Source organism: Sciurus carolinensis, chromosome 1 (assembly GCF_902686445.1).
Source record: "Sciurus carolinensis chromosome 1, mSciCar1.2, whole genome shotgun sequence".
Classification (NCBI taxonomy): Eukaryota; Metazoa; Chordata; class Mammalia; order Rodentia; family Sciuridae; genus Sciurus; species Sciurus carolinensis.
Window position 1 is genome coordinate 190,067,986 of NC_062213.1, and position 27,180 is coordinate 190,095,165.

Sequence of the window (27,180 nt, forward strand, 5' to 3'; positions counted from 1 at the left end):
AGTACCCGGAATTGTTCCACTTAACGGAAAACAGGCGGGCTCAGGGGTCAGGGAGGGCCCCCCGAGACAGGCCCTTAGAGCTGGACTCAGAGGCCTGGCAGGCGCTCGGGGGCTGCCGGGACGCAGGTCCACTGCCCGAAGGGGAGCCCGAACCCGGCGCCTGTCTGCGCCCCGCGCCCGCGCCCGCGCCAGGCCCCACTCACCGGGCTAGGCCGGTGGAGCGCCGGGCCGCCGAGGTGCCCGCCCAGCGCCCCGGGGCGGGGCTTCGGCCCAGGTGAGCGGCGGCTGCACTTCGCGGAGGCAGGAAGTGTGTCCCCAGCGGCGGCCCGTGGAACGCTCCCGCGAGACGCTCACCTGCGCCCCAGGTGAGCGGCGAGGGGGGCGGGGGAAGCGCTGAGCCGGAGGCGGCTCACCTGGCGGGACAGGTAAGCCCCGCGCGGGCCCGAGGGGGCGCGAACCAGGACGGCGCCGGCGGGGGAGCCCTTCGAGGCAGCGCCAACGTGGGGGAGGGTCCCAGGCCGCGGCCCCTGGGGGCTCCCTCCCACTTCCGGGGTGCGCGGGCCGGGCCGGGAGCGGCCTGAGCGGCTGGGCAGGCGGAGTGGGGCGCGGGGGCCGCGCTCGCCCGAGGGCTGGGGCCGCGCCGGGGCGAGGGCCGGCTGCCTCGGGGGAACGGTGTCGGACCCCGAGCGGCCGCGTCGGCCGCGAGCGGAGGGCCGGTGCAGCCGCAGGGGTGGCGCTTGCCCCGCGGCAGTGCTGGCCTGGAGGCTGCGCCCGTCGGGGGCAGAGCGGGGTCTGGCTCCCTTCGCCCAAGACCGGCGCCCGCGCACGGGCAGTCTGGGCTGCACCCTGGGGCGGGGGCCGAGGGTGCACGGATGCCCCCCGCCCGCGCCGCCGGCTGTTGGGTGAGCCGGGCTGCTCCTCCCGCTGGGCACAGGGGTGGGGCAGACGTTGTGTGGCCGGCCTGCCCCGGGGTCCTGGGCGAGGGCCCACTACTGGGGCGTACGTGTTCGTGGGACTGTGGCGGAAAGGCGAAGCCTCAGTGCGCAGTGGGCCGACCCCGGGGTTGTGTCTGCCTTGGAGTGGTCACTGACAGGCCCTCTGCTGACCCCGTGTACAGTTTCACTGACACTTGTAGGAAGACCGTGAAGGTACTAATCTTTCCCTTTTAAAAGATGAGGAAACTGAGGCCAGGAGTCTCGCCCCAGGCCAAAACAGAGGCCCCCTTCACTAAACCAAGAGAGTGTTGTTAGGATTTGCGGGGGTGGGCAGCAAGGAGGGGAAGATATAGCCTGGAAGAAATAGACTGTTTGACTTCGCGGATGAGGGGGACTGAAGCCAGGCACTGATCCAGGTCTTGGACCCCGCACCATCCTACCCCCCAATAGATGTGCATGGCACAGAGCAAAATGCATGGGCTCCAGGGCCTGGCAGGTCATAGCGTAAATCCTGCTTTTTCCCCTGCCAGCTTGGTGTCTTGTGACAAGGCACTTGACCTCTCTGAGCTTCAGGTTCCCAGTCTGTAAAGTGGGGCTCTACTACAGGGCAATTGTGAAAGTCCTGTTGAGCTAGAGCTGTTTCTGGACCATTCACTGCTATTTCCTCAGCATTTAATTTAGTACTAACAGTAAATTAGTAAATTAATTGAATCAACAGTAGCAAGTCCTAAAGCGTGGGACGTGGGGAAGGAGACAGTGACCTAGCCATCACCAGGGACTCCAGATGCTCTTACAAACCCAGGCCTTCAGAGCCCAGTATGGTTGAACAGTGTAGATCATCCCACACTCCAGATCAAGGCCTGAGCCTGGCACGCTCAGGGATCCACATGTTGACCTCCTGGGGCAGGACTGTCCACAGACTTGGCAACTTTGACTGCCCCTTTCCTCACAAGAAGCAATTGGGTGGGGTGGTGGATAAGAGTCCTCTTTTAAAAACTGGGGTGGGAGTGGATGACAGTCTGGGGACAGGCCAGTTGGGTACAAATAAATGTGTGGCTTTGGACAACTTATTAACCTTTCTGTGCTTCTGTATAATAACACCATAAACAGGGTGATCAGAATTAATTGGTTTATTACAAACAAAACACTTAGAACAATGCCAGCAACAATAATCACTTTCTCTAGAGTATGAACTCCTGAGGCAGGGAATTTTGTCTGTTTCACCACTGTATTCACAGAATTTGGAATGATGTCTGACACATAGTAGGCCTTCAGTAAATATTTGTTAATTTAGTGAATAAGCTGGGCCTGGTGGTGCATACCTATAATCCCAGCGGCTTGGAAGGTAGGGAGACCACAAGTTCAAGACCAGCCTCATCAACTTAGTGAGGCCATAAGGACTAAGCGAGACCCTGTCTCAAAATAAAACATTGAAAAAGGGCTGAGGATGTGGCTTAGTGGCTAAGTGCCCGGGTTCAATCCCTGGTACAAAAAGAGAGAGAGAATAAATAACCCCACGTTGCTCAAACCAAGGCAAAGATTTAGTTGTTCCTGGGTTGTGAGAGACTTTAAAGTCACTTATTATAATTTCAGTTTACACACTTCAGAGATGAGATTTCACACACACCCTCCTCTGGATTGTCGTCCCACTCTGGTCAGCCCAGGTCCTTTTTCTTCTACCCAGTGGTCCTAGTTCTACCCTGATGCCACACAAAGTGTGTCTGATCCCTGAAACACCTGGACCTGACCCTGCTCCACACTGAAACAGAAAGGAAGCCGGCGCAGCCCTTGCCCTTCTGGGTCTTGGTCCTGGGGGAGACAGCGGGCACAAGGCTGACCCAGCCCACAGAGAGCCAGGAGACAGCTGTGGGGAGAGGGGCTTCCGCGTGCCTAGCAGTTCTCCAGGTCCTTGCGGGAGTGCTGAGGGAGCTGTGGAGGGGGAGCGGCGGAGCAGGAAATCCCCATCCTCACCACCACTCGCCAACTCTCCTCCCTCCTAGGTTTGTGTTGGTTGGTTGGTTTGAACCATTTGAGATCAGTTGCAGACGTGCCTCTAAACCCGAAGTGCTTTAGTGTATGTTGCCTAAGAATAAGAGCAGTATCTTAAAGGATCATAGCAATCAAATTCAGAAAATTTAATATTGACATATTACTATTAAATAAGGTTGTTTTCTAATTCCAACAATTACTCACATTTCTAGTTTTCCAAATTTTCCTCCAATCCTATCCAAGATTACACTGCATTTGTTGTCATGTCTCTCAAACTGGACTTGACATGTCCTCATGATCACATTCAGGCTGAGCAGGTGTGCTTTGTAATGGTGGATCCTTCCTAGCTCGTAGCACCAGAAGGCGCTTGTTCCATCCCATCGTTGGTTATATTCACTTTGATCATTTGATTAGGCTGGTGTCTGCCAGATTTCTCCACTTTGTGGTTTTTCAAAGTTTTCATTGGCTGCAAGTAGTAGAGAATGGAGGTGGCCAGGATGGAAGCCTTACTGGTACTTGGGTTAGAGACGATGGTGGCCCTGATCAGGGAGGTGGCATTGTTTTGCCCATGGCACATAACCATGGAGCCAGAACAAAGATACCTCGGTGCCCAGTCCTTTCTTCCTCACACTTCACCAGGTTTTAGAACCCAAGTGTCATTAAATCATGGACAAAAAGAAATAGTATCTCAGAAAATACAGGCTAAGGACATTTAGTGCCCAGCAAATCCTTATATGTGATCAAACCCCGCCCCCCAAGGCCAGGCACAGAGGCATATGACTATAATCCCAGAGGCTCAGGAGGCTGAGGCAGGAGGATCACAAGTTCAAGGCCATCCTCAGCAATTTAATAAGGCCTTCAGCAAACTAGACCTTGTCTCAAAATTTTAAAATGAACTGAGTGCAGTGGCACAAGCCTGTAATCCCAGAGGCTCAGGAGGCTGAGGCAAGAGGATCTCGAGTTCTAAGCCAGCCTCAGCAAAAGTGAGGCTCTAAGCAACTCAGTGAGACCTTGTCTCTAAATAAAATACAAAATAGGACTGGGGATGTGGCTCAGTGGTCTAGTGCCCCTGAGTTCAATCCCCAGTACCACTGCCAAAAAATAAAAAATGCAAATGACTAGGCATATAGCTCAGTGATCAAGAGCCCCTGAGTTCAATCCACCATACTGCCCTCCCCTAAAACAAAGCCTTCCCAATACAGTGGAGGCCATATAGCCCATCTTGTAGAATGCCTGCCTCTCATGCTGGAGGCCTGGGTTCGAGACCCCAGCACTCTGCCATTATGGAAATAACAAACAAACGAAACCAATACACCACTGCCTAATCTTCCTCAGGCAGCTACTTATTCCTATAATACCTCATATATCTTCCACCTTAAAGACTTTTAGGAATCTGTTTTTCCTACAAAAACGTGTGTGGGGCTGGGGAGATAGCTCAGCTGGTAGAGTGCTTGCCCCGCAAGCACAAGGCCCTGAGTTTGATCCCCAGTACCGCAAAAAAAAAAAAAAAAAAAGTGTGTGAATCAAGTACAGGGTCTGTAGTTCATTAATCTTTATTTCTACAGGGCCGGGCTTAGTGATTATTCGTGAATAAAGTCTTAGCTCTGAGCCTCCTAACAACCAAGTCAAAAAGGGAATGAAGATGTATTCTGTGTCTCCATTTTGTCTAATCAGAGGAAGCAAAACTGCTTGGTGTTAAGTGTCGCTAGGAGGGCAGTTCTGAGTCAGACTGAAGTATTGACGGGGACTATTGCATTGCCATGTCTGAAACAACGGACAAAAGGAAGGAAGGTGCAGTGGTGATGATCAGGTTCCATGGCATGTGGATAGAAAGGCATTTCTTGAGCTCCTTCAGCCACCCTGCCAGGCGTACCAACAGCAGGAAGGATCTAGGCAGGCATTCCCCGTCAAGTGCCATCTGGGAGGTCTTTCTGCCTTGTGGGAAAATATACATTAAAATCACCATTTTAATTCTTTTTTAAACCACTTTTAAGCTCACAGTTCTATGGCATTAAGTATGTTCACATTCTTATACAACCGTCACCACCATCCATCTCCAGAATTTCTTCAGTGTCCCCAGATGAAATTCAGGACCTATTCACAGTAGTTCCCCATTTCCCTCTGCCCCAGCTCCTAGCAACCACCCTTCTCCTTCCTATCTCTATAAATTTAGCTGTTCAAGATATTAATTAATTAATTAATTTTTATAATACTAAGGATTGAACCTAGGGATGTTCTACCACCAAACTGTAATTCCAACCCTTTTTATTTCTATTTTTTATTTTGAAACGGGGTCTCACTAAGTTTCTGAGGTCGACCTGGAATTTGTGATCATCTTGCCTCAGCCTCCCAAGTAGCTGGGATACAGGTATGCACCACTGTCCCCAACCTATTCTAGATGTATCATGTAAGTGGAGCAATACAATACTTATTCTTTCTTTTCTGGCTTATAGCATTTAGTATAATGTCTTCAAGGGCTAACCATGTTATAGTATTATCAGAATTTCATTCCTGTTTAAGGCTGTATAATATTCCATTGTCTGCATAGACCATATTTTGTTTAGTCATTCATTCATTCATTAATGGGACATTTGGGTTGTTTTCACCTTGTGGCTTTTGTAAATAATGCTGTTGGGAACATTGATATACTAATAGATATTCAAATCCATTTTCAATTCTTTTGGGTATATGCCCCAAACTGGAATTGCTGGCTTATATGGTAATTCTGTGTTTTATTAAAAAAAAATATTTTTCTCAGCCAGGCATGGTGGTGCACGCCTGTAGTCCCAGAGGCTTGGGAGGCTGAGACAGAAGGATAGAGAGTACAAAGCCAGCTTCAGCAAAAGGGAGGTGCTAAGCAATTCAGGGAGACCCTGTCTCTAAATAAAATACAAAATAGGGCTGGGGATGTGACTCAGTGGTCAAGTGCCCCTGAGTTCAATCCCCAGTACCAAAATAATAATAATATATATATATATTTTTTTTTTTTTCTTTTTTTTTTTTTTTCTCAGTGCCAGGGATGGAACCCAGGGCCTCATGAATGCTAGCTTGCATGCTCTATCACTGAGCTCTGTCCCCAACCCTTGTGTTTGAGTTTTTAAGGAACTCCCACGGTTTCCCACCAGCAACACATGGGGCTCTTCTCTACATCCTGTTAACACTTGTAGTTTTCGGGGGTTTTGTTGTTGTTTGTTTAAACAGTCATTCAGTGGGTACGAAGTCCCAGGAGATTTTGAAATCTGAGGCAGACCAAAGAAGTTTCTCTTTGGGAAGAGAAGGTCACAAACATGGTTAATGGGCACACTTGGCCTCTCAGCAGTCAGCAGTCAGTGCTCCTCAGGACAGCCCCGAGCTTGTCCCTGACCTCCCGTCCGACTTCTTCCTCGCAGGTGCCTGGCTGCAGGAAACCATGCAGTGAGCCATGCCCCGGCCAGGACAGACGCGCCCATCATCTGGGCCACCACGCTTGGGACCCTGGGAGCAGCCAACAGAGCTATGCTTGGAGGCGTATAATGAGACACCCCAGCCCCCACCAGGCCGCCGCACACGCAGGCCAGACCCCAAGGACCCCGGCCACCACGGACCAGAGAGCATTACCTTCATCTCCGGCTCCGCAGAGCCGGCCACCGAGCCCCCAGCCTGCTGCCTGCTCTGGCGCCCCTGGGGGTGGGACTGGTGCCGGGCTGCTTTCTGCTTCCGCCGCTGCCGGGATTGCCTCCAGCGCTGCGGGGCCTGTGTGCGCGGCTGCAGCCCCTGCTTGCCTGCTGGGGACTCCACGGAGGAGGCTGCCGAAGCCAGCTGGGCCAAGGAGCACAATGGCGTGCCCCCCAGCCCCGACCGCGCACCCCCCAGCCGCCGGGACGGCCAGCGGCTCAAGTCTGCCGTGGGCAGCAGCTTCAGCTACCCTGACGTCAAGCTCAAAGGCGTCCCTGTGTACCCCTACCGCACCACCTGCCCGGCCCCCGACGCGGACTCCTGCTGCAAGGAGCCGCTGGCCCAGCCCCCTCCCACGCGGCACAGCCTGCCGAGCACCCTGGCCAGCAGTCCCCGAGGCTCGGAGGAGTACTACTCGTTCCACGAGTCGGACCTGGACCTGCCCGAGATGGGCAGCGGCTCCATGTCGAGCCGGGAGATCGACGTGCTCATTTTCAAGAAGCTGACCGAGCTGTTCAGCGTACACCAGATCGACGAGCTGGCCAAGTGCACGTCGGACACAGTGTTCCTGGAGAAGACCAGTAAGATCTCGGACCTGATCAGCAGCATCACGCAGGACTACCACCTGGACGAGCAGGACGCCGAGGGCCGCCTGGTGCGCGGCATCATTCGCATTAGCACCCGAAAGAGCCGCGCACGCCCGCAGACCTCAGAGGGGCGCTCCGCCCGGACTGCCGCCCCCGCGACTGCCGCCCCCGACAGTGGCCATGAGACTATGGTGGGCTCAGGTCTCAGCCAGGATGGTAGGTGGGGCCAGGGGGGCAGAGCAGGGAAGGCTGTGGCCAGAGGAAGGCTGGACGGGTCTGTGGGTCCTCCTAACTCTGGTGCGTTCCCCTCGCCAGCTCCCACTCTTGCCCTTCCCAGTGAGTTCTGAGAAAGGCTCGAGGAGCGTGCGCACACTCTCTGCTCTCTCCCCGCACTTCTGGGACGGTGCAGTGACCCCGTCGACAAGTTGACCTAACAAGCTCCTCCTCCCCTACTACTTGCCAGACTCGCTTCCAGACCTTGCCTGGGTAGCAGAGCCCCTGGGCCCATATAAACTTGAACCTCTAACCTAGCCTGGCCTAACCAAATGCCCACCTGCCAATCTGCCGCTGCACCTGCACATGCGCAGTTAACCGCATCCTTGTGTTTTTAAGCATTATTGCTCTAGCCCTACCCAGGGATCACGGGACCCCTCTCATTAGGCTGCAGATAGAAATGGGGGTGGGGATAAAAGGATGTGATAACGACCACTGCTCCCTCCTCTTTCCTCCCTAGAACTGACAGTGCAGATCTCCCAGGAGACGACAGCAGATGCCATTGCCCGGAAGCTGAGGCCATATGGAGGCCCAGGTGTGGTCCTGACCCCATGAGGAGCACAGAGGGTGGGGGACTATCCTTGGGGCCCCTCACATGCCCCTTTCCCAGCTACCTTTTGGGATGGGTATGGGTAAAATCAGAAGGGACGGGGGTTGAGCAACCATAAACTCATCCCAGGCTTATAAACTGGCTTGAAACAAGAGGCAGGTGCATCTTTTCTAAGATGAGCTACAAGTGACCCAGTCCCAATCTCTCAGTCTGTCACTGAGGAAAACAGAAGGCAGCCTTCTGCTACAAAGGCGCCTGTGTGGGTTCTACTGTCTTCTGGCCCTTCACAACAACCCCCTGGGAGAGGAAGGCTAGGATTCAGAGGTTAAAAACACCCTGAATGTGTCGCCCAAGCCTAATGACTGACCAGGCTCAAGCCCTGCTCTGTTCCCTCGGCAGGCTTCTCCCTGGCAGTGGGCCCTGGATGAACTCCTTCCCCTCTCTCAGTCTGTTTCCTCCTCCCACCAGGGTACCCAGCCAGCCATGACTCGGCCTTCCAGGGCACCGACACAGACTCCTCAGGGGCACCCCTGCTCCAGGTGTACTGCTAATGCCTGCTGGGTACAGCAGGCACACCCCTCCTGGGAGCAACACAGCCTACAATATACAGGCACCAGGACCCCTTTAAGGGAGGCTGGACTATGAGCCCAGAAGCAGTGCCCACTCTGGCTTCTCCTGCCCTCACTGACTGCTTCCTGGACCACGTGCATTTCACAGGGCCAAGGTGCCCGCATCTCCAGCTGGCCTGACCCCTGCCTGGGCCTGTTCCTTCCTGTGGATTGATCATGGAAAACAAGGACTTAGGAGTTACCTTCTGGAACTGAATCCCACTAAGCAATCATCACAAACTTGGAGCATAAGTAGACTGGGTTATGGGTGGGCAGGGTCTCTGTAGAACTGTGGGCAGTGCCCACTTCACATTCTCTGTTGAGCAGTCTGTTCTAGCTCTTGGCTGATGTTGTACATGCTACCAACCATAGTTGCCAGTACAAAGGTAACGGACTCCTATCTGACCATCTGAGCTGCAATGTACTCCTTTTTGCCTTGCCTTGGTTGCCGCCCAGGAGACAGGACACAGGTATGAGGCTGGGCTGTGTGGTGGAGTTGAAGTTAGGACATGGGAGCAATACTGCCTGTGTTCTGAGGTAAAGGGCCAAGAACAATGTCAGTACCTGAAGAGGGTCTGACAAATGGCTTTTGACTTCCTAGTTCTAGTGATGCTTGTCTACACTGTCCCTGCCCCCCCCCCCCCCCCCCCATCCAGTGCCTGCAGGCTGGCCTTTCAGCCATCCTGGTCTCCGCAGATCCCTGGTCATTTGTCAGTAGCACCCACCCAGCCTAAGCCTGCTGCTCCCCTCCCCCTCTCCCCTGTGCTAAGAGCACAGTGGTTTTCAGTTACCTTGACCTTTCTGGCAACCCTGGAGTGGAAGGGAACCTGGGGCTGAAAAGCCACGAAATCAGTGGGTCACACAGCTGGTAACTGTGGCACTGGACCTGGAAGCTGACCTCCTTGGGGCAGCAGGAGACTCCTTGCTTGGGCACCAGCATCCAGCCTAGCCTTCACTGCTCCTCCAAGCAGCCACGTGTTAGAATCCTTTCTGCAGAGACTGGTGCAGGTCCACCAACCCATCCCCAACTGAAAAACAAGCTGGATGTTCATGGTCTTCCATCCTTACCCTTTACCTGTAGCCCTTTTTATTGTGTCCCGCATGGGCACCCTTTGGAAAGTGACTAGACAAACTGTACTTGTTTGTCCAGTTTCCTACTAGATACACAGGATACTCCCCTAGGGCTATGACCACAGGGCCCAGCTGCAGCTCCTGCAATCTAACTGAACCCTTTCCTTAGGCCCTGCTGTTCCATCTAGGTCAAGGCCTCTAAGAACAAAATAACCAGGCTGGGGGTGTATCTCAGTGGTAGAACATTTGTCTGGTTGTCATGAGGCTCTGCTGGGTTTGAATTTCCATACACACAACTACAGAGCACCAGAGTAGGAGAGTGACACCAGTCCCCTGACACCAGCCTCGGCTGTAAGGCACCATTTTCTAATAAATAGCCTTGTGAACTACCACTTGCATTTCCCAAAAACAGGATATATCAAATTTGGGAAAGAGACAAAGATAGGTGCTGCAGTAAAGTCTATGGCGCCTGCATGACCTTTACCCTCTGGCAGAAGCAGGGCAGGGCCAGCTCAAGGTCCTGGGGCTACACAGAGGCAACATGTCCTCAGCTCTGGTGTTGCTGAGGAGCTGGATCTGAGGCCTAAAAACTGCAGAGGTCCAGGTCAGAGATACAAAGGGTGGGGCCTCACTGGACTCTACCCTGTCCTCCAGGGCAGGTCCCTGAACCACACAGAGCAGATCTGACACATGGGTGGTCCCATCATCTTCCTCACCAGAGCTAGGCAGGGTCGCCCAGGCCTTGTTGCTCTTTTGCCCTGGGAAAGAGCCCATAGTTTGAAAACACTTGATTCAGAGCTGGGGGTAGTAGGAGTTCTAGAGATGAAAATAAAATCAATGAAGTCCAGCGGGCCTTAATCTTTGCTGGTTCCTGGACCCCTTTGAGAATCTGACATATGTCCTGCTCTCTGCCAGAAAAGCTCACCTTTGTTCAGAACCATACAGACTAAAAACCTGATTGTAATCCTCCAAGTAATGAGAAATTGAGGCCCCACAAGGGGCAAGGACTTGCCCTAGGTCACATGGCAGAATCTGGGCTAGAAGCCAAAACTCTAGCTCCCAACAGCAGCCAAAAGAGGCTTGCCCCGGGGAAAAGCCAGAAGGAGGAGAGGACACAGGTGGAGCTGGGTGAATAGGTTTAATGTGTAACAGTAGGCCAGGTGGGAGGACAAGACCCCAAGGCCCCAGCCCTTCTCCCATGATGCCCTGGGACCTGTGTGCCTGGGCCAGTCCTGCCTCTGCCCCAACCCGGAGGCTCCCTAGTCCCAGGGAAGGGTGGGAAAGGAAGTTGGATGGCTGGGGGCTCAGCCCCAAGAGTTCAGGGAGGCAAACACAGGAGCTAGTTGAATTTGGCCTTGGAGAAATCCATCTCCGGATGCTGATCCATGAACCTGGAGAAGTGGAAGGAGAAAGTAAAACAGGCAATCCTCCCTAAGCTAGTGGTCTCCCAGTTTAGATGTCAGGTCTAACCTCTTTAGAACCCTAAGGAACCTGGAGGCAGGTTGGGAAGGAGTAGGGTCCCAGGTGCCTGATGCCTACTTGAGCCCGTGGCTGGAAACAGATGCCAACTCTGTAAAAACTTTTCCTGTAGGAGGCAATGACCGCCTGTAACCCCTTGCTTCCTACCCTGAGCCAGCCTTGCCCTAAGGGTGACCTCAGCAAGTGATTAGGGTAGGCAAGCCAAGGTCATAAAGCCATAAACTTGGCTGGCTCATGCTAGAAGGGGACAGATCAACTCCCAAGTCCTGCTGGGTAACCCTACTTGCTGCTGTCACCCAGGTCTGAGCCCTCAGTTACCCACACTCCCCAAGTCCCCATCTCTTGAGTTGCTCACTTCTTTAGAATCTCCTGTTTCTTTTGCTCATCCGAGGTAGGCAGCCCCATGGACTTCTGTCTCTGGTCATACATCATTTTTTCCACCATGCTGCGTGTCTCACTGTCCAGGTCTGATAGCTACAGGCAGGCAAAGACAATGATGGGTCAATCTCTGAGACCACCTAGGTCCCTCATCTCCCTGCCGAAGCTCTCCCAACCAGTCAGGGCTCACCTTGGAGTTCTCGGGGTTAATCTTCTTGGTATTGATCTCAGGGTCACTGGATACCAAACGGCTCCACCATTCCATCTTATTTATCTGTAAAGAAGAGGACACCCAGTGGTAGCAGGCTGGGAGCCTTCACTCTGCCCCACCAATCACCCTTCAACCATTCCAGAACCAAATTCCCTCCCATCCACATCCTACACCTGAGACTCCCATAAGCCTATGCTGGGACCAGAAATACAAAGGAGCCAGATCTCTGTTGTCTGAGCAGCTGGGGAGACAGACACAGAGGCCAACAGTAAAGAAAAAGCTAGCTATGCACAGTGGCGCACTTCTGTGATCCCAGTGGCTCAGGAGGCTGAGGCAGGAGGGTCACAAGTTCAAAGCCAGCCTCAGCAAGTTAGCAAGGCCCTAAGCACTTAACAAGACCCTCCCTGTCTCAAAATTAAAACTAAACAGGGTTGCAAATGTGGCTCAGTGGTTAAGTGCCCCTGGGTTCCATCCCCCATACCGAAAAATAAAGAAAAGAAAAAAGTATGGAGGGAGACAATCATCTAGGGTGGAGGGAAAGAAGCTAGAGAGAGGAACCAGGCTTCCTGGTGACACATGCTATAATACCAGCTAAGTGGGAGGCTGAGGCAGAAGGATGGCAATTCAAGGTCGGCCTGGGCAACTCAGTGAAATGTTCTCTCAAAATAAAAAGGGCTAGTTAGTGGTACTTGCTTGCCTGGCCTGTGCAAGGCCCTGGGTTCAATCCCCAGTACTGTAAAAAGCATTTAAAAATTTAAAAAGAAGTTAGAGTGACACTTGGGTTAAGCCTAAGACACAAGCAGTACACCAGAAGGAAAAAAAGGGAAAAAACAAGGAAGGACACTCCACTGGGAGGAACAGCAGGCACAGAGGGTGACAGAGCAGCACCAAGGGCTGCCGGTAGGCTGGGCAGACCTTCTGGGCCAGGGGAAGCTGTCCTTGGACCCCCCTAGGCCTTGCAAGACCCCCTTTATTTACTGGTCTCTGTGTCTCAGCTCTCCAAAAAGGGAGTGAGGTAGAGAAGGTCAGCTTCCTGGAGGCGACTTTTCTACATTTTGTTCACTGTTCTCTCTCCAGTCTATAGAACAGCAAGCACATGCACATAGTAGGTGTTCAAGTATGTGTGGAACTGAACACATGTGCAAACTTGACAGGAAGGCAGAGGCTTGGCACCAGTGTTCAACGCTGACTCATCACAGCTCTTTCCCGATTCCAAAGGCCCCCCCAGCATGGCCCAAGTGGGCCCACAGACCCCACCCCTCTTCCTGCAGCACCCATGCTAGGAAGCCAGGTCTCACGTACCTTCTCCAAATGCACTGTCACCACCTTGCCATCCTCAATGAGCCACGAGCTCTCCTCCACCTTCACTTCATTGTAGAGCTCTCCATCAATGACTGCTGGTTGTCCCTTGAGCCCCACCCTAAGGTGCCGCCGCTGGATATCCACCACCACGTCCTTCCCCTTCAGCCGGAAGTTGACATGAAAGGGCACTGCCAGCTGCATGGGTACAGGCAGTCAGGAGAGGTCCCTAAGGGGCTGCCAAGAACTCCAGGTTGCTTCCCTGACCTCCACCCCTGGCTCCCATCACTCACATCGAGCTCCGACAGGGTCTGGGTCCAGCGGTAGTTGGGCAGGTCGGCCCCATTGCCCAGGTTGGGCTTCAGTTTCCCTTTGTCCTTCTCATCCTCCTCCTCCTCCTCTTCCTCAGCTTCCTGCTCACAATCAGAGGTGCTCAGCTACTTATTTCACAGACAAAGACCAAACCCCACTGGGCATATAGCCACAAACAGACCTGGCCCCTGCCTACTTGGTCCAGGGGTAGACAGACCCAACACCCTGGTCCACAGGAACCAGAGGTAAAATTGGTTCTGATCTCTAAGGGGAACTCAGACTATTATACCACATGACAAAAAGACGTGCCCACAGACCCCAGCCTACTTTGGATGGTGCCCTACACAGGCACTGCCCTCTCTGGTTCTTGGTTTTCCACACAAGGACTAAGGCTAATGGGAGCATTTTTGTTTTGTTTTGTTTTTGAACCCACATCCATTTGTTCCACATCTGTGAATCGGATCTTGAAGTATGGGGAAGATCCCTAAAGCTGGGGGGTGGGAGAGTGACAAAGGAGGGCATTCCAGAGAGGGGAAGGCTGGTTCCTAAGTGCCACCAAACCATCTCACCTGCTTCCCTGGTGAGCCAAGGCTGCCATTCTTGAGCTGGGCCTCATGATTCTCTGCATCCTTTTTCTGTGGCAAAGGGCATAGCAGTTGGCAACAGAGTCCCCACTTTCCAGTGCCAATTAAAATCTAGGGGGATGAAGAGGGAAGCCCACCCTTACCTGGTCAATCTCCAGCTGCAGCCTCTCTGCTTCCTCGTCAGTCAGCTCCTTGATCTGTGGCCCGGGGGTCTCTGCTTTGGCTTCTTTGGCCAACCTGGCTGCCCTTTCTGCCTTCTCCCGTCGCTCAGTCTCCTGCCGTGCTCGCTTCTCCCGTCGAGCCTTCTGTGCCAGCTGGTTGTGGTGGTTAAAGGTCTGTGTGATAAGCTGGAAAATGCAGAGAAGACAGTAAGGCATCAGAGCAGGGGACAGTGTCCCAAGACCTAAGGTCCAAGTTCATCTCTACTGCTGGGCACAGGGCAAAACACTATACCCAGAACCCATTTCCTTGCCTGCAAAGTGGAGACAGTATGCTTAGAGAGTAGTAATGAGAATACCTGCAGCCATACACCTGTAATCCAGCGACTTGGGAGACTGAGACTGAAGAATCACAAGTTCAAGGCCAGTCTTAGCAACCTAGTACAGCCCTAAGCAATTTTGTGAGGCCCTGCATCAAAATAAAATAGGGCTGCATGTATAGCTGAGTGGTTAAGGCACCTGGTACCAAAAAGAAAAGTGAAGCTGGAGTTACGGGCATAGTTCAGTGTCAGTGGTACAGCACTTGCCCAGCATGCTTGAAGGCCCCGAGTTTGATCCCCAGTACCACAGGAAAAAAAAAACAGTAAAGCTGTTACAAGCAGAACTCAAACATCAGCCCCTTTAAGAAGCCCTTCCTGAGCTCTCAGCTCTATGCTTGTTGCTCCTCTACTTTTCTTACCTATGTGTCCTGTCCCCAGAAGCGAAGCCCCATTGGGCAGCACCACACACAGAATAGCCATATTAGCAGAAGCCAGAGTTTTCCTAGGCACGAGGTTAGTTTCCCTCTCCCTAACAGCAAGCAATCAGTTTCAATCCCTTCCTCTCCCACTAAGCTTTCCCAGGATGCATCCATTCCACAACCTGCTAAGTGACCTCTCTGCCACTAAAGTGCCCCCTGTTGTCACCTGTCACTATGTGGCTATGAGACTTCAGACAAGTGAACAAATGTGACTCTTTCTAAGCCTCAGTTTCCTTATCTGTCAGGAAGATTGAATATGAAAGCAACCATCCACCCCACATACAGTCAGTCCTTGCTTCATCAAAGTCACACATAAAGTGCTGGCTTCCCACACTCCCTGGCCAGCTGGGGCTGCACGGGCATAAACTGGCAGGACTGGGCTAAGCACCTTCACCAAGATAGAAAGACAATGGCAGGCCAGCAGCTCCCATTGGGGATCCCTGAATGACAGTCCCAGCATCACCTGGAACCAATTAGCAATGCTAAATCTCAGGCTCCACTCCAGACCTACTCAATCAGGAACCAGGAGTGCAACCCTGAGGTCATCTCAGTGCCTCTCTAAAAGCTCCTGCCACGCTTCCCTAGAATGCCTTCATTCCCACTCCCAGGTTACCCGGCAAGCTCCTACTCACCCTCCAAGACTAGCTCAAATGTCTCTTCACTTTCCCCTCCAGTTCTTCAGCAGGCACCACATACCCTCAGGAAACCCAACTCCCTGGCCACCAACACATGACACCCACAGAAGCACCTGACTTAGAGGCCTCACAGAATACCCACCATGTGATCAGCGTACACAAACCATCTTCCAAACACCCCTGAACCACACCAGGCGGAGGAAGGGGTCTGCGAGGGCTCAGGATGACAGAAGGCACTCACAGGCTGCCAGACTTGGGGTTCTGCCAAATGCCCGTGGATTCTCATTCATCTGTGCCCATTCCTCTGGCTACTCCCAATCCCCCAGCCACATGCCACACCATAGGAGTGCCACACTCAAATGCTGACGGAGACCAAAAGCCCCCCCAAAGCACGTGAGTTAATAAAACTATGGGGAGGGTGGGAAATGAGCCACCTGAGAGCCATTCTGTTGTCAAGTGGAACAACAGGTCATGAGACATGACACAGCAGACTGTTCCACCACAGGGCCTTGCCCAAGTCCCTAATTGGGGGGACCTTGAACTCAAGTCATTTGCCAACTAGTGGCCAAGGGGAGGAGTGAACAGGGCCCTCCCTCTCCCAGCTCTGTGAATCATGTCACATCCCATTTGTCCTATACCTTCCTGGAGGTTAAGTGAGGGCAGAGATGAACCACTGTGCCAATCACAGTGGCCTCTGACCCCTCCTCCTGATCTCCTCCCACCAGAATGGCAGCCTCCTCAGAGGAGCCAACTCAGAGGCTGTTATGGAGTCAAGCTTCAGTCACTGGACACACCTCTGGAAACCACAGCCCAGCAGGTTGGGAAATGATCGAGGGGGCTGGGCCTGCTGGGTGGGCACATGTGAGCACAGGCTTTCCCTGGCTGGTCGGAGGAATGAGGAATAGAGCGGTTCTCATCAGTCTGGCCAGGGCAGACCTCAAAGTCATTTAAACCGAACCTGAACCCCACGCCCTGGAGGGAGGGCACCCCAACACAGAGGAGGGAGAGGACACATTCTAATAGTAGACAACAGCACTGACTCTGGTGGGGATTCTCAACAACAACCCTACTGAATTCCTCCCCACCTTAGCAACTCTCCTGTCACCTAGCCCTGCCCCGCCCCACCCACCCTTCCCCCTTCCCACACCAGAGCCAGGGGCTGAACAGTGCACTCACCTCTGCCTCTCACCACTTCCTGGCTGCCCAACAGGGGCCCCTGGAGAAGGACTGAAAGGTGACAGCTGGGGGAAGCCTGGGGAGGCAGGTCCTCACCTAAAGCACAGATCCAAAGGTCCCCAACACTCCAAGTCCAGAACATCACTGGGGGCCACTGCTGTGATGCCCAGAGCCAACCTGTGCATCAGCACCCACAATCCAGTGTCCTTGGCAACTTTCTCCTCCCCTAAGGCTCCCATCTTGAGAAGTGGAATTACCATTCATGTGCCCAAGGACACAGCAGAGTAGTCTGTGAGCATCCAGCTGGTACCACTCTCACCAGACTTAACACTGCCATCCTGGCCCTCTCAGGCTGCACGCCGTCGCTCTCCCTGCCTGGACTTTCAGCAAAGTGGAAGCAGCTCCAGTGCAGGACCACCACAATTCCCATGGCCCACAGTGCGGCCCTAGCCCCTCAGCCTCTCTCTACCCAGGTCCTTCTGTCTGTTCTTTGTTGACCTTGACCTCCTGCAAGTTCCTCTTCCTCCTCAGATCAGACCCAATTTGTGCAGGTCATAGGCATGTCCTCTCTTGCGGACTAAGAAATTCCCTCTAGGGCTGGGATTGCGGCTCAGTGGTGGAGCACTTGCCTAGCATGTGTGGGGACTAGGTCAATCCCCAGCACCACATAAAAAACTAAACAAAATAAAGTATTATGTCCATCTACAACTAAAAGTCAAAATAATTAAAAAAAAAAAAAAAAAAAAAAAGAATTGCCCTCTAGAATTTTTTTCCCACCACAAGTTTCCCTGCCTGTGCATTTTCTCATGGTGTCTCCTACACCTGGGACGCTGACCTGCTCCTCAGCTGTCCGTCCCACCTCAGTTTTCACACCACTCAAGTGCTGCCTCCTCCCCAAAACCTTTCCTGATTCTCACCAACGAAGTGCCTTCTCTCTTCCTGATGACGCTACAGTCCACCTCAACCCTTCTGAGAGCACCTTCCCCCCCTGAGTTGAACTGCCTGGGACTCTGCCACAAGGCCCTTAGAAACACTACCCTAGCCTGATTAATCTTTGCAGCACCCCAAATACCTCAAACATTTTTCTGGGGGAAGAATTTTATGAAACAGCTCTTACTAAAATGCTTATCCACTGGGAATACAAACATAGAAAATTTAAAGAACAATGACACAACGAATCCTTGTATAGCCACTACTGAGAGCCAAGGACGGACAGACACACAGAAATGAGACTCACTTAAAAGTAGGGACAAAGGATTTGAGAACTGTAGTATGGCATAACGGAGATGCAGCCTATGACAGTAATCCACACGGCATGCACAAGGAGTGGAGAGAGGGCCTGACTGGAGCTGGCAGAGTTTCATCTTATTATCAGGAGCCAAACTAGCCCGTGTCCTTTGACACAGATTTCCCTCTTGGCTTAACTCAGTAAGAACAAGTCCAAGTGCCTGAAACACAGTTTACTCGAATCCATGAGTTTATAACAACAATGGGGGAAAACCCACCTCACTGGTCACCTTTGGAACATGACTGGGAACCAAGTAATCATCCCAAAAGCTGTGAGGAAAGAGCTTTTCCTGTGTGTACTCTGTCTGTGAGTCAGGTCTCAGATAACCAAATGGTTGGTGAGGAAAGTGTTACCAAGGAAAATAAGAATGAAAGTATCAGCACGTTGCAAACCTCAGGAATGAAATAGATGTAGGAATGATTAGTAAGTGTTAACATCACAAAAAATAGAAACAACCGAGGGGGATCAGACTGGGATCAGTGGTAAGTGCTGGCCTACCAGGACCAGGCCCTGGGTTCAATCCCCAGTACCACAGAGAGAGAGAGAGGGAGAGAGAAACAACCATTCTGTGTTTCCTCATAGAGAACACAAAACCATCTAAAAACTAACTCTGGGGAGAGGAAAAACAAAAATGAAAACAAAACTCACCTGAAGCAAATCAAACCTTGAAATATACCTACCAACATACAGGAAACCCAAAGGACAAAGATACATATAAAACACCACAGGGATGCAGAATACAATCAGTAGTATAAACAGTACTCAATCTTTGTCCCAGGTTCCTGTGCAGAGCTCCTGAATCCTTTGGAATTTCCTAGTAAAAGGAGCCTCTCTTATTCTAATGAGACTGTTCTTGTTAGGACTCTACAAGCATAACTTCAGGATAAAGACTAGTTGCCAGTAAGACCAACCAGGATCAGAGGGCTGGATCTAGCAGACCCACTCCCCAACCCCCTAGTAAGAGAGAAGACATGGAGATTGAGTTGATTGACAGTGGCCTGTGATATAATCAATCACACCTATGTAATGAAACTTCCATAAAAAAGCCTAATACTGGTTGTGCTGGCACATGTACTAATCCCAGTGGCTCAGGAGGCTAAGGCAGGAAGATCACAAGTTCAAAGCCAGCCTCAACAACTTAGCAAGACCCTGTCTCTAAATAAAATATTAAAAAAGCAGGGCTGGGAATGAGGCTCAGTGGTTAAGCACACCTGGGTTCAAACCCTGATACCAAACAAAACAAAACCCTAACGATGGGGTTTGGAGAATTTCCAGGTTGGTGGACACATCCAAGTGCTGAGAGGAAGTGAGAGTCCAGAAAGGGCAGAGTGGCTGTGCACCCCACACTTGCCCTACCATTATCTGTTTGGCTGTTATGAGTTGTGTCTTTCATAACACTCTCATAATGGTAAGCAGAGCAGTGAGTAAAGCACTGTCCCAAGTCCTATAAGGAGGATCACTCAAAACCAAGAGTTTGAGGTCAACCTGAGCAACATAGGCAGGTACAGCACTCACTTACAATCCCAACTACTTGGGAGTCTGAGGTAGGAGGATTGCAAATTTAAGGCCTGCCTGCCTCAGCTTTAGTAAGACCCTGTCTTAAAATAAAATAAAAAGAGCTGGGGTATAACTCAGTGATAGAGTAGCCCTGGGTTCAACCCCAAGTACTGCAAAGAAATAAAAATGTTTTGGCTCAATAGTAGAGCATATGCTTAGCATATGTGAAGTCCTGAGTTCTATCCTGAGCACTATAAAAAAAATGTTTTTGTAGTGCTAGGGATGGAACCCAGGGGAGTTAACCACTGAGCCACATCCCCAGCCATTTTTATATTTTATTTTGAAACAGGGTCTTGCTAAATTGCTGAGGCTGGCTTTGAACTAGCAATCCTCCTGACTCAGCCTCTCAAGCTGCTGGGATTATAGGCTTGTGCCACCACACCCAGTCACAAAAGTATTTTTGAAAAGTTTCCCACTCATGGAGCTAGGGTTGTAGCTCAGTGAGCGAGCACTTGCCTAGCATATTTGACGCCCTGGGTTCAATCCTCAGCACTGAATAAAAATAAATAAAATGCAGGTATTGTGTCCATCTACAACTAAAAAGATTTAAAAAAAAACCTCCTACGCAGACTTTTCTTGATCAGCTATTTAATTTACATATATGAGTAAAACGGATGGTCCAATTTGGTTTTCTTACAAATAAATATCCAGTTCTAGCAACATGACTTATTAGGTCATCCTTTGCCTACTGAACTAAACTACCACACTGGCCTCATTCAACCCTCGTGTATACTAGACTTCATTTCTGGATTCTCCATTCTGCTTCACTGGTCCACTTCTCCCCTCAGACAATATTGCACTGATTTGATCACCATGGCTTTACTGAAGTCTGTAATTCCTAGCCCCAAATGTTATTAAAAAATATTTTATATTTTTGGTTTGTGATATGTAGATACAGTCTTGATTAAGACTGTATCTTGTATGAAGATACAAGTCTTGATTACTCAAGATTTGGTATGAAGATTGATATAATTTCTCTATAGAAATATTAATGCATTTAATTACAGGATGCTATTTCTGACCCCTGGATCAGGGTACCCTGAATGCAATATGCACAGTATATGCATTAATCTTGGCTCCCTGAAGTCCAAAGAATTCCAAATCCCAAACACATCTGGCCCCAAGGAGTTAGGAAGAACAATTATGGGCTGTATTCTCATATGCTTGTCACTTTATCTATTATTGCCTTTTCTTTCTTTTTTTTTTTGGGGGGGGGTGCTGGGGATCAAACCCAGGGCCTTGTGCTTACAAGGCAAGCACTCTACCGACATAGCTATCTCCCCAGCCCCAATTATTGCCTTTTCTTATCTTCTAAACAGCCCTCTGATATAAAGATCCCCCCCTCACAAGCAGGAAAATTAGGCTCAGACACTTAGTGGTCATGAGGCCACACAGTTGTGAAGTGGAAGGGATGGGGAGACAGGATCCAGACACATCTGTCCAACTCCAGAGCCTACACCCTTAATCTCTGCACTTGGAAATGACGCATCTGGTGGCTCTGTGCATAGTATGTGGTCAACTGAACAGTTATCGTGCTATAAATGATGACCGAGTGGCAATGCTAGATAGGTTTCTGCCTCAAAATCTCACCAATCTCCTGGGAAAGAGTGATCGATCCCAAGAGAAGACAGCCTAGAAGCATGAAAAGCTCTAAGAAGGGACCAGTAGGCATTTACTATACAGTAGCTACCATCATCCCAGGGTAGTTCTGAAACACTACTTCTCAATGTCATTGAGGGCTGGAGTCGTGGCTCAGTGGTAGAGCACTTGCCTAGCATGTGTGAGGCACTGAGTTCAACTCTCAGCACCGCATATAAATAAATTAATAAAAATCAATGTTACTGAATTCACCTCTCAAAAAAAAAAAAAAAAATCACCTCTGTCTCTTCTCCCAGCTACCTCCAACTCAGCCTTCACGTGTCAAATATCACTTCATCAGGAAATCTTTCCCAAGCCCCAACCTAGGTTAGTCCCTAGGTTAGTCCTTGTTTTGTGTCTCCAGATCACCTGCCCTCCACTCACTACTTTTACACAGCAATTTTTTTTTTTTGGCTACAATATGAGGGCCATAAAAACAAAGACCATGACTATATGCACCACTGTAATCTTGAAGGGTGTGCCTTAAAACCTAACACAAAGTATTAAGAATTCAGTAAATATTCACTGAACAGCCAGGAGCAGTGGCACATGCCTGTAATCTCAGTGGCTTAGGAGGCTGAGGCAGGAGGATCTCAAGTTCAAAGCCAGCCTTAGCAACTTAGTGAGACCCTGTCTCAAAACAGAAAATAAAAGGGCTGGAGAATATGGCTCAGTCATTAGTGGTTAAGCTCCTCTGGGTTTAATTCCTGGTATACCGCGCACCCCCTCCCCCAAAATCACAACAAGGTGTAGGAATATAGCTCAGTGGTAGAGCACTTCCCCAACATGGTGACAGCCTAGGTTCAATCCCCACCACTGAAGAAAATTAAAAAAAAAAAAAAAAAAAAAATCATAGGAAATAGGTTGATAAAGCACCCAGCAAGGGTAGGGCTTTAATGACAACCTGTTTCCCTTCTGTCAGGCTTTTGCTACACGTTTCTATTATGCTAAAAGGAGATCAGGTCACCTTTTCTTCTGAAGAGAAATACCTGCCCAAGTAGGAGTCCCCAGCACTCACCTTCTCTGCCATTCCCTCTTCTCCTCCAATGAAAAAGTCTGTTTTGCGTCGAAGGAAGCTGAAGAAGGTGTTCACAAGCTGAAAGACAGAGGAGGAAGACTTGGGACTGTGGGGTGCCGTGACAGGGGCCCTCAACTACATCTATGTTAACTTCTTACTCTAGGAGGAAACTTGGTTCCTGATCATTTCATCTCTGAGCCTCCCAAATGAGAATCTTCCCAACAAGCCCCTTGGCCATTTGCACCAGAAAGCCTACCCTAACCTTATCTAAACCACCTGAAAGAGGATTCACATTTCCTACTTGTATCTGTGTGCCCACCTCACTTTCCTTGTAGTGCAGAAGCAGCCTGAGCCTATGGAACACTGTTCCTCTACATCCAAGCCTCACATGCCTGGGCCCAGCTTTTGTCTTCAGAAAGTATTTAAAAAAAAAAAAAAAGGTTTATTGAGAATCTACTTAAGTAACTAGGACAGAGCCAAGAGGAGGGGAGCAAATGAAACCACTTCAAAAGTTAAGATGGACTAACTCCATTTGGGGTACCAAATAACCAAGTCATTAAGTGCATGGGTTTACACATTAAACTGATTCACTAGGTGACTTGGGGGAAGTTTTTTTTTTTTTTTTTTTTTTAAACCCTGTAACACTGCAGAACCTAGATCTAGATCCTTGGAGGATCAAATGAGGTAATGGAGGAGAGCAATGTCTCTCTTAGCAAAACAGCCCATTGACAGAGGGTAAACACTTCCCAAGTAGGAACCATGAACCATGGCATATTCTTTCTACATCTGTGACTCAGACATGGTGGTCCCCAACTTACGACAGTTCAACTTTACAATGACATGAAAGCAATTTGCATTCAGTACAAATCTAATTTTGAATTTTGACCTTTTCCTGGGCTAGCAATATGTGGTGTGATTCTCTTGCAATACTGGGCCATGATCCTCGGTTCCCAGTCATACACTCCATCATGAGGGGAAACAACCAGCAATCCACAGTGTACCGTGTTGCTAAGCTATGACATTCAGTAGGTTTGATGTATTAATGCATTTGCCACTCAGTATTTCCAACTTAGCTAGGTGTGGTGGCATATACCTGTAATCCCAATGATTTGGGAGAGTAAGGCAGGAGAATCCCTAGTTTGAGGCCAGTCCCAGCACTAAGGGAGGTCCTGGGTAATTTAGCCAGAATCTGTCTCAAAACAAACAATAAAGGGCTGGGGAGATAGCTCAGTTGGTATAGTGCTTGCCTCGCAAGTACAAGGCCCCGGGTTCAATCCTCAGCACTGAAAAAAAAAAAAAAAAAACCCAATAAAAATGGCTGATATAGCTCAGTGATAATGTGCCCCTGGGTTAAATCCCCAGCACAAAAAAAAAAAAAAGTCTTTCCAATTTACAGTGGCTTGCTCAGGACACAACCCCATCATAAATCAAAGAGAAACTGCACATGCTAGCCAGGCATAGTGGTGCATACCTGTAATCCCAGGGAGGCTGAGAGGACTGCAAGTTAGCCTCAACAATGTAGGGAAACCCTGTCTCAAGTAAAAATTTAACAATGACTAGAAATGTAGCTCAGTGGTACAATGCTTGCCTAGCATGCAGGAAACTCCCTTTTTCCTTTGGTACTGGGGATTGAACCCACAGGCACTTAACCATTAGCCACATCCCTAACCCTTTTTATTTTTTATTTTGAGACAGGATCTCACTAAATTCCTTAGGGCTCACTAAATTACTGAGGTTAGCTTTGAATTTGTGATCCTCTTGTCTCAGCCTCCGGAGTCACTAGAATTACAGGTGTGCCCCACCTCCTCCAGAAGGAAAATTCCTTTTATTTGTCAAGTGGCTCCAAATCAGATACTATAACTTAACAGTTCCAATTCCTCCTTTTAAACACTTTTTCAATTCATTCAAAAATGAACTCACTTCCAAATCCATTTTGTAAAAAAATAATAATAAAATTAAAAAGACAAATCCAGGGCTGGGGAGATAGCTCAGTTGGTAAAGTGCTTGCCTTATAAGCACAGGGCCCTGGGTTCAATCCCCAGCACCGCAAAAAAAAAAAAAAAAAAGACAAATCCATGGGGCTGAGATTGTGGCTCAGTGGTAGAGCACTTGTCCAGCATGGGTGAGGCACTGGGTTGAATCCTCAGCATCACATAAAAATAAAAAAAGGTATTGTGTCCACCCACAACTAAAAAAAAAAAAAAAAAATTTAAATTTTGTGTCAAAAATATAGGGAAACAGAGAGAAGTAGACTTTTTTTTTTGGTACTGGAAATTGAACCAAAGGGCATTTAACCACTGAGTCACATCCCCAGCCCTTTTTGTATTTTACTTAGAGACAGGGTCTCACAGAGTTGCTGAGGGGCCTCACTAAATTGATGAGGCTAGCTTTGAACTCACAATCCTCCTGCCTCAGCCTCCCAATCCACTGGTATTACAGACATAGGCGTAAATCCTGCAAGGAGACTTTTCACACTTGCAAATTAGACTTCTCTTCCCAGTCCTGAGAATGGCACATGTCTGTAACCCAGCTACTCAGGAGGTTGAGGTAGGAGGATTCCAAGTTCCAGGACCACCTGAGCAATTTAGTGAGACCCTGTCCCCCAAATAAAAAGGGCTGATCACAAGTTTGAGGCCAGTTTTAACAACTCTGGTAGGCTCTGAACAATTTTGTGGGAACCTATCTCAAAATTTAAAAAAAAAAAAAAAAAAAAAAAAAAAAAACCAGAACTGGAGATGTAGCTCCGTGACCACCTCTGAGTTGTTCAATCCCCAGTACCAAAGAAATTTTTTTTAATTTTAAAAATGGATGGGAATGCAGCTCAGGGGTACAGCATGTATGTGCCAAGTACACCCTTTGCCCTGGTTTAAATCCCTAGCACCACAAAACAAAAACAAAACCTTCCTCCTCAAAGGGTTTAGAAATACATGGTTACCACAGGAACCTAAGGGAAATGGAAAGCTCAGAGAAAACCTGTCCCCAGTGAGACACAAAATCAGCAAATGGACTGTGGAAAGTACACTGGCCTAAGGAGCCTGGTCCTGCCTAAGTCAAGAGACTGGCAGATGATCTTAAGACAAATCCCTATTACTCTCTGACCCTCATCTACATTATAGAACTCAGAGTTCTGCCCTGATTTCAATAGGCTTTTCTACCTCTTTCTGTTCAAAAAAAACCAGGTACAGGACTGAATGTGTAGCTCAGTGCTGGGGTGGTTGCTCTAGCATGCACAAGGCCCTAGCTTTGATCCCAGCACTACTGGGGGGGGGGGGGGGGACAGAGACAGACAGAATCTGTGCTAATTGATCCTTATCATTCATACACAATGTTTTATTGGGTCTGGTCAATCAACAGGAATTATGTGTTAGAAATGTTCTTTCTAAGTTCCTTGACGGTAAGATCAGGTTTCCACTCCTGTATCTCCAGGATCCAGTCTCCGGAATGTCTAGCACACATTAACCACTCATGACAAATACTTGTTGAATGAACACGTCTTGTTACTGAGAACTCATTATCCTTCACTTCAAAACACAACTTTCCTCCAATTCAAGAAAACAGGGATTTGCAGTTCCATCTCACAAAGAACTGAAGATCGGACAAATGGTAAGGTCCCCAGTTGATAAGGTGGTGGAAACCAATTGTGAATATGCGTTTCCTATTCCCCCCAAACCTAAAAAGGACACGTGCTAACACCACTCTGTCCGCCCGCCCCCACTACCCACACCCCGCACAGACTGGTAAGCTAGCGCCAAGTCTGGGTAGATGCAAAATCACAATGTCTGAGATAGTTCAAAGGATGCTCTTCGGTCATCGAGAAGGAAACGGGGCCAGAAGCGTGTGTAGAACCCAGGGAGGGATCCTACGGCTTTAGGGGCGACCCAGGGGCGAGCTCGAGGACGCCAGAATTTCTAAAATAACTACCAAAGAGCGCCGGAGGCCCGGGACTGATAGCAGAGGGGTGAGCCCCCCGCGGGGTGGCCCGACGGGAAGTTGGTGCACGGCGAGAAAGTGCGGGAGATCCCACGGGCCCGCGAGCCCCAGGGGTCGATCTCGGCTCGCACAGGCAGAGAAGGGCGGAGGGAGCGTGGCCAGGGCCGCAGCGCCAGGCGGGCCCACGCCGCGCGGGCCGTTACCTCCTGCACGCCGCCCTCGTGCTGCTGCGCCATGGCCAGCAACATGCCGTCGAACCGCTCCTCCTCCTGCTCCCCGCCCATTGCGCCGGCCCGACACACGCTCCAAGCTCCGCACTTGCGTCCCGCGCTCTCCCGGCTCCTTCGAGTCGCGTCGGGCCCAACGGCTCCACTAGTCCCCCTTCCGCAGAGGAGCCGGAAACACGCACGCGTCCGGCCGTCCAGGCCCGCCTTCCTCGTCTCTTCCCGCCTCCCTTCCGATCCGCGGCCATTGACCGCGCGGCAGATAGCCCGCTTGGCCGGCCATTGGTCGACGTGCTGAGCCAATCAACGAGTGCGTCCGTGGAGCGGTGGGCGGAGCCGAGGGCCCGGGAGTTTGGTTTTGAGTTGCTATAGTCACCGGATGCTTTGGAGCCTTCTAGAAAGCCCTGGGCTCAAATGTGGTGGAGATGGCAGTTACAAAAGGACAAACTTTGTTCCTCTACCTTGCTTGTGATCTCCCAGAACTTATAGAACAATGGAACTGAAAATGTCTTTTGTCATTTCTTCCAACTACATGAAGTAATTGAGACCCAGATAGAAGGCAGTTGTGTAAGGGACAACCTATCTTCATCATTGTCATCACTCTTCATGGGCATTCAAACTGTAGTTGCACACGACCCCAGGATTGGAAGGTTTTTACACTTGTGTATTTTTACACACTCTCTCTCTCTTACACACACAACACACACACATTGCTCTAATATTAAAATGAGTGTGGTTTTGAAGGCTATGCTATTCATATAAGAGCTTCTTTTGTATGAATGTAAACATATCCTACCTGATTTTGTAAAGGACATTCACTCTCTACA

At 50.1% G+C, this 27,180-nt stretch overlaps 2 protein-coding genes across 4 annotated transcripts; one reads left to right on the plus strand and one right to left on the minus strand.

Annotated features, from left to right (window-relative positions):
• Positions 1-294: 294 nt before the first annotated feature.
• On the plus strand, positions 295-10,511 carry Kdf1 (keratinocyte differentiation factor 1). Of its 3 annotated transcripts, none has more exons than XM_047564688.1 (4): positions 295-365; positions 6,314-7,381; positions 7,899-7,973; positions 8,457-10,511. In XM_047564688.1, the coding sequence occupies exons 2-4, from the start codon at positions 6,346-6,348 to the stop codon at positions 8,537-8,539; spliced, it is 1,194 nt and encodes a 397-aa protein (XP_047420644.1). In that variant the 5' UTR covers positions 295-365; positions 6,314-6,345; the 3' UTR covers positions 8,540-10,511. The 3 variants fall into 3 exon arrangements, with proteins under 3 accessions (XP_047420644.1, XP_047420637.1, XP_047420652.1); XM_047564681.1 differs by having other exon boundaries at positions 315-425; XM_047564696.1 differs by lacking the exon at positions 295-365 and adding an exon at positions 5,270-5,292.
• A 275-nt stretch (positions 10,512-10,786) lies between these two features.
• Positions 10,787-26,527, minus strand: Nudc (nuclear distribution C, dynein complex regulator). Its single transcript, XM_047564705.1, has 9 exons — positions 26,333-26,527; positions 22,200-22,277; positions 14,074-14,277; positions 13,916-13,981; positions 13,328-13,447; positions 13,038-13,232; positions 11,715-11,798; positions 11,502-11,620; positions 10,787-11,058 (listed from the first exon to the last, which is right to left on the minus strand). The coding sequence occupies exons 1-9, from the start codon at positions 26,411-26,413 to the stop codon at positions 11,007-11,009; spliced, it is 999 nt and encodes a 332-aa protein (XP_047420661.1). The 5' UTR covers positions 26,414-26,527; the 3' UTR covers positions 10,787-11,006.
• Positions 26,528-27,180: the final 653 nt, after the last annotated feature.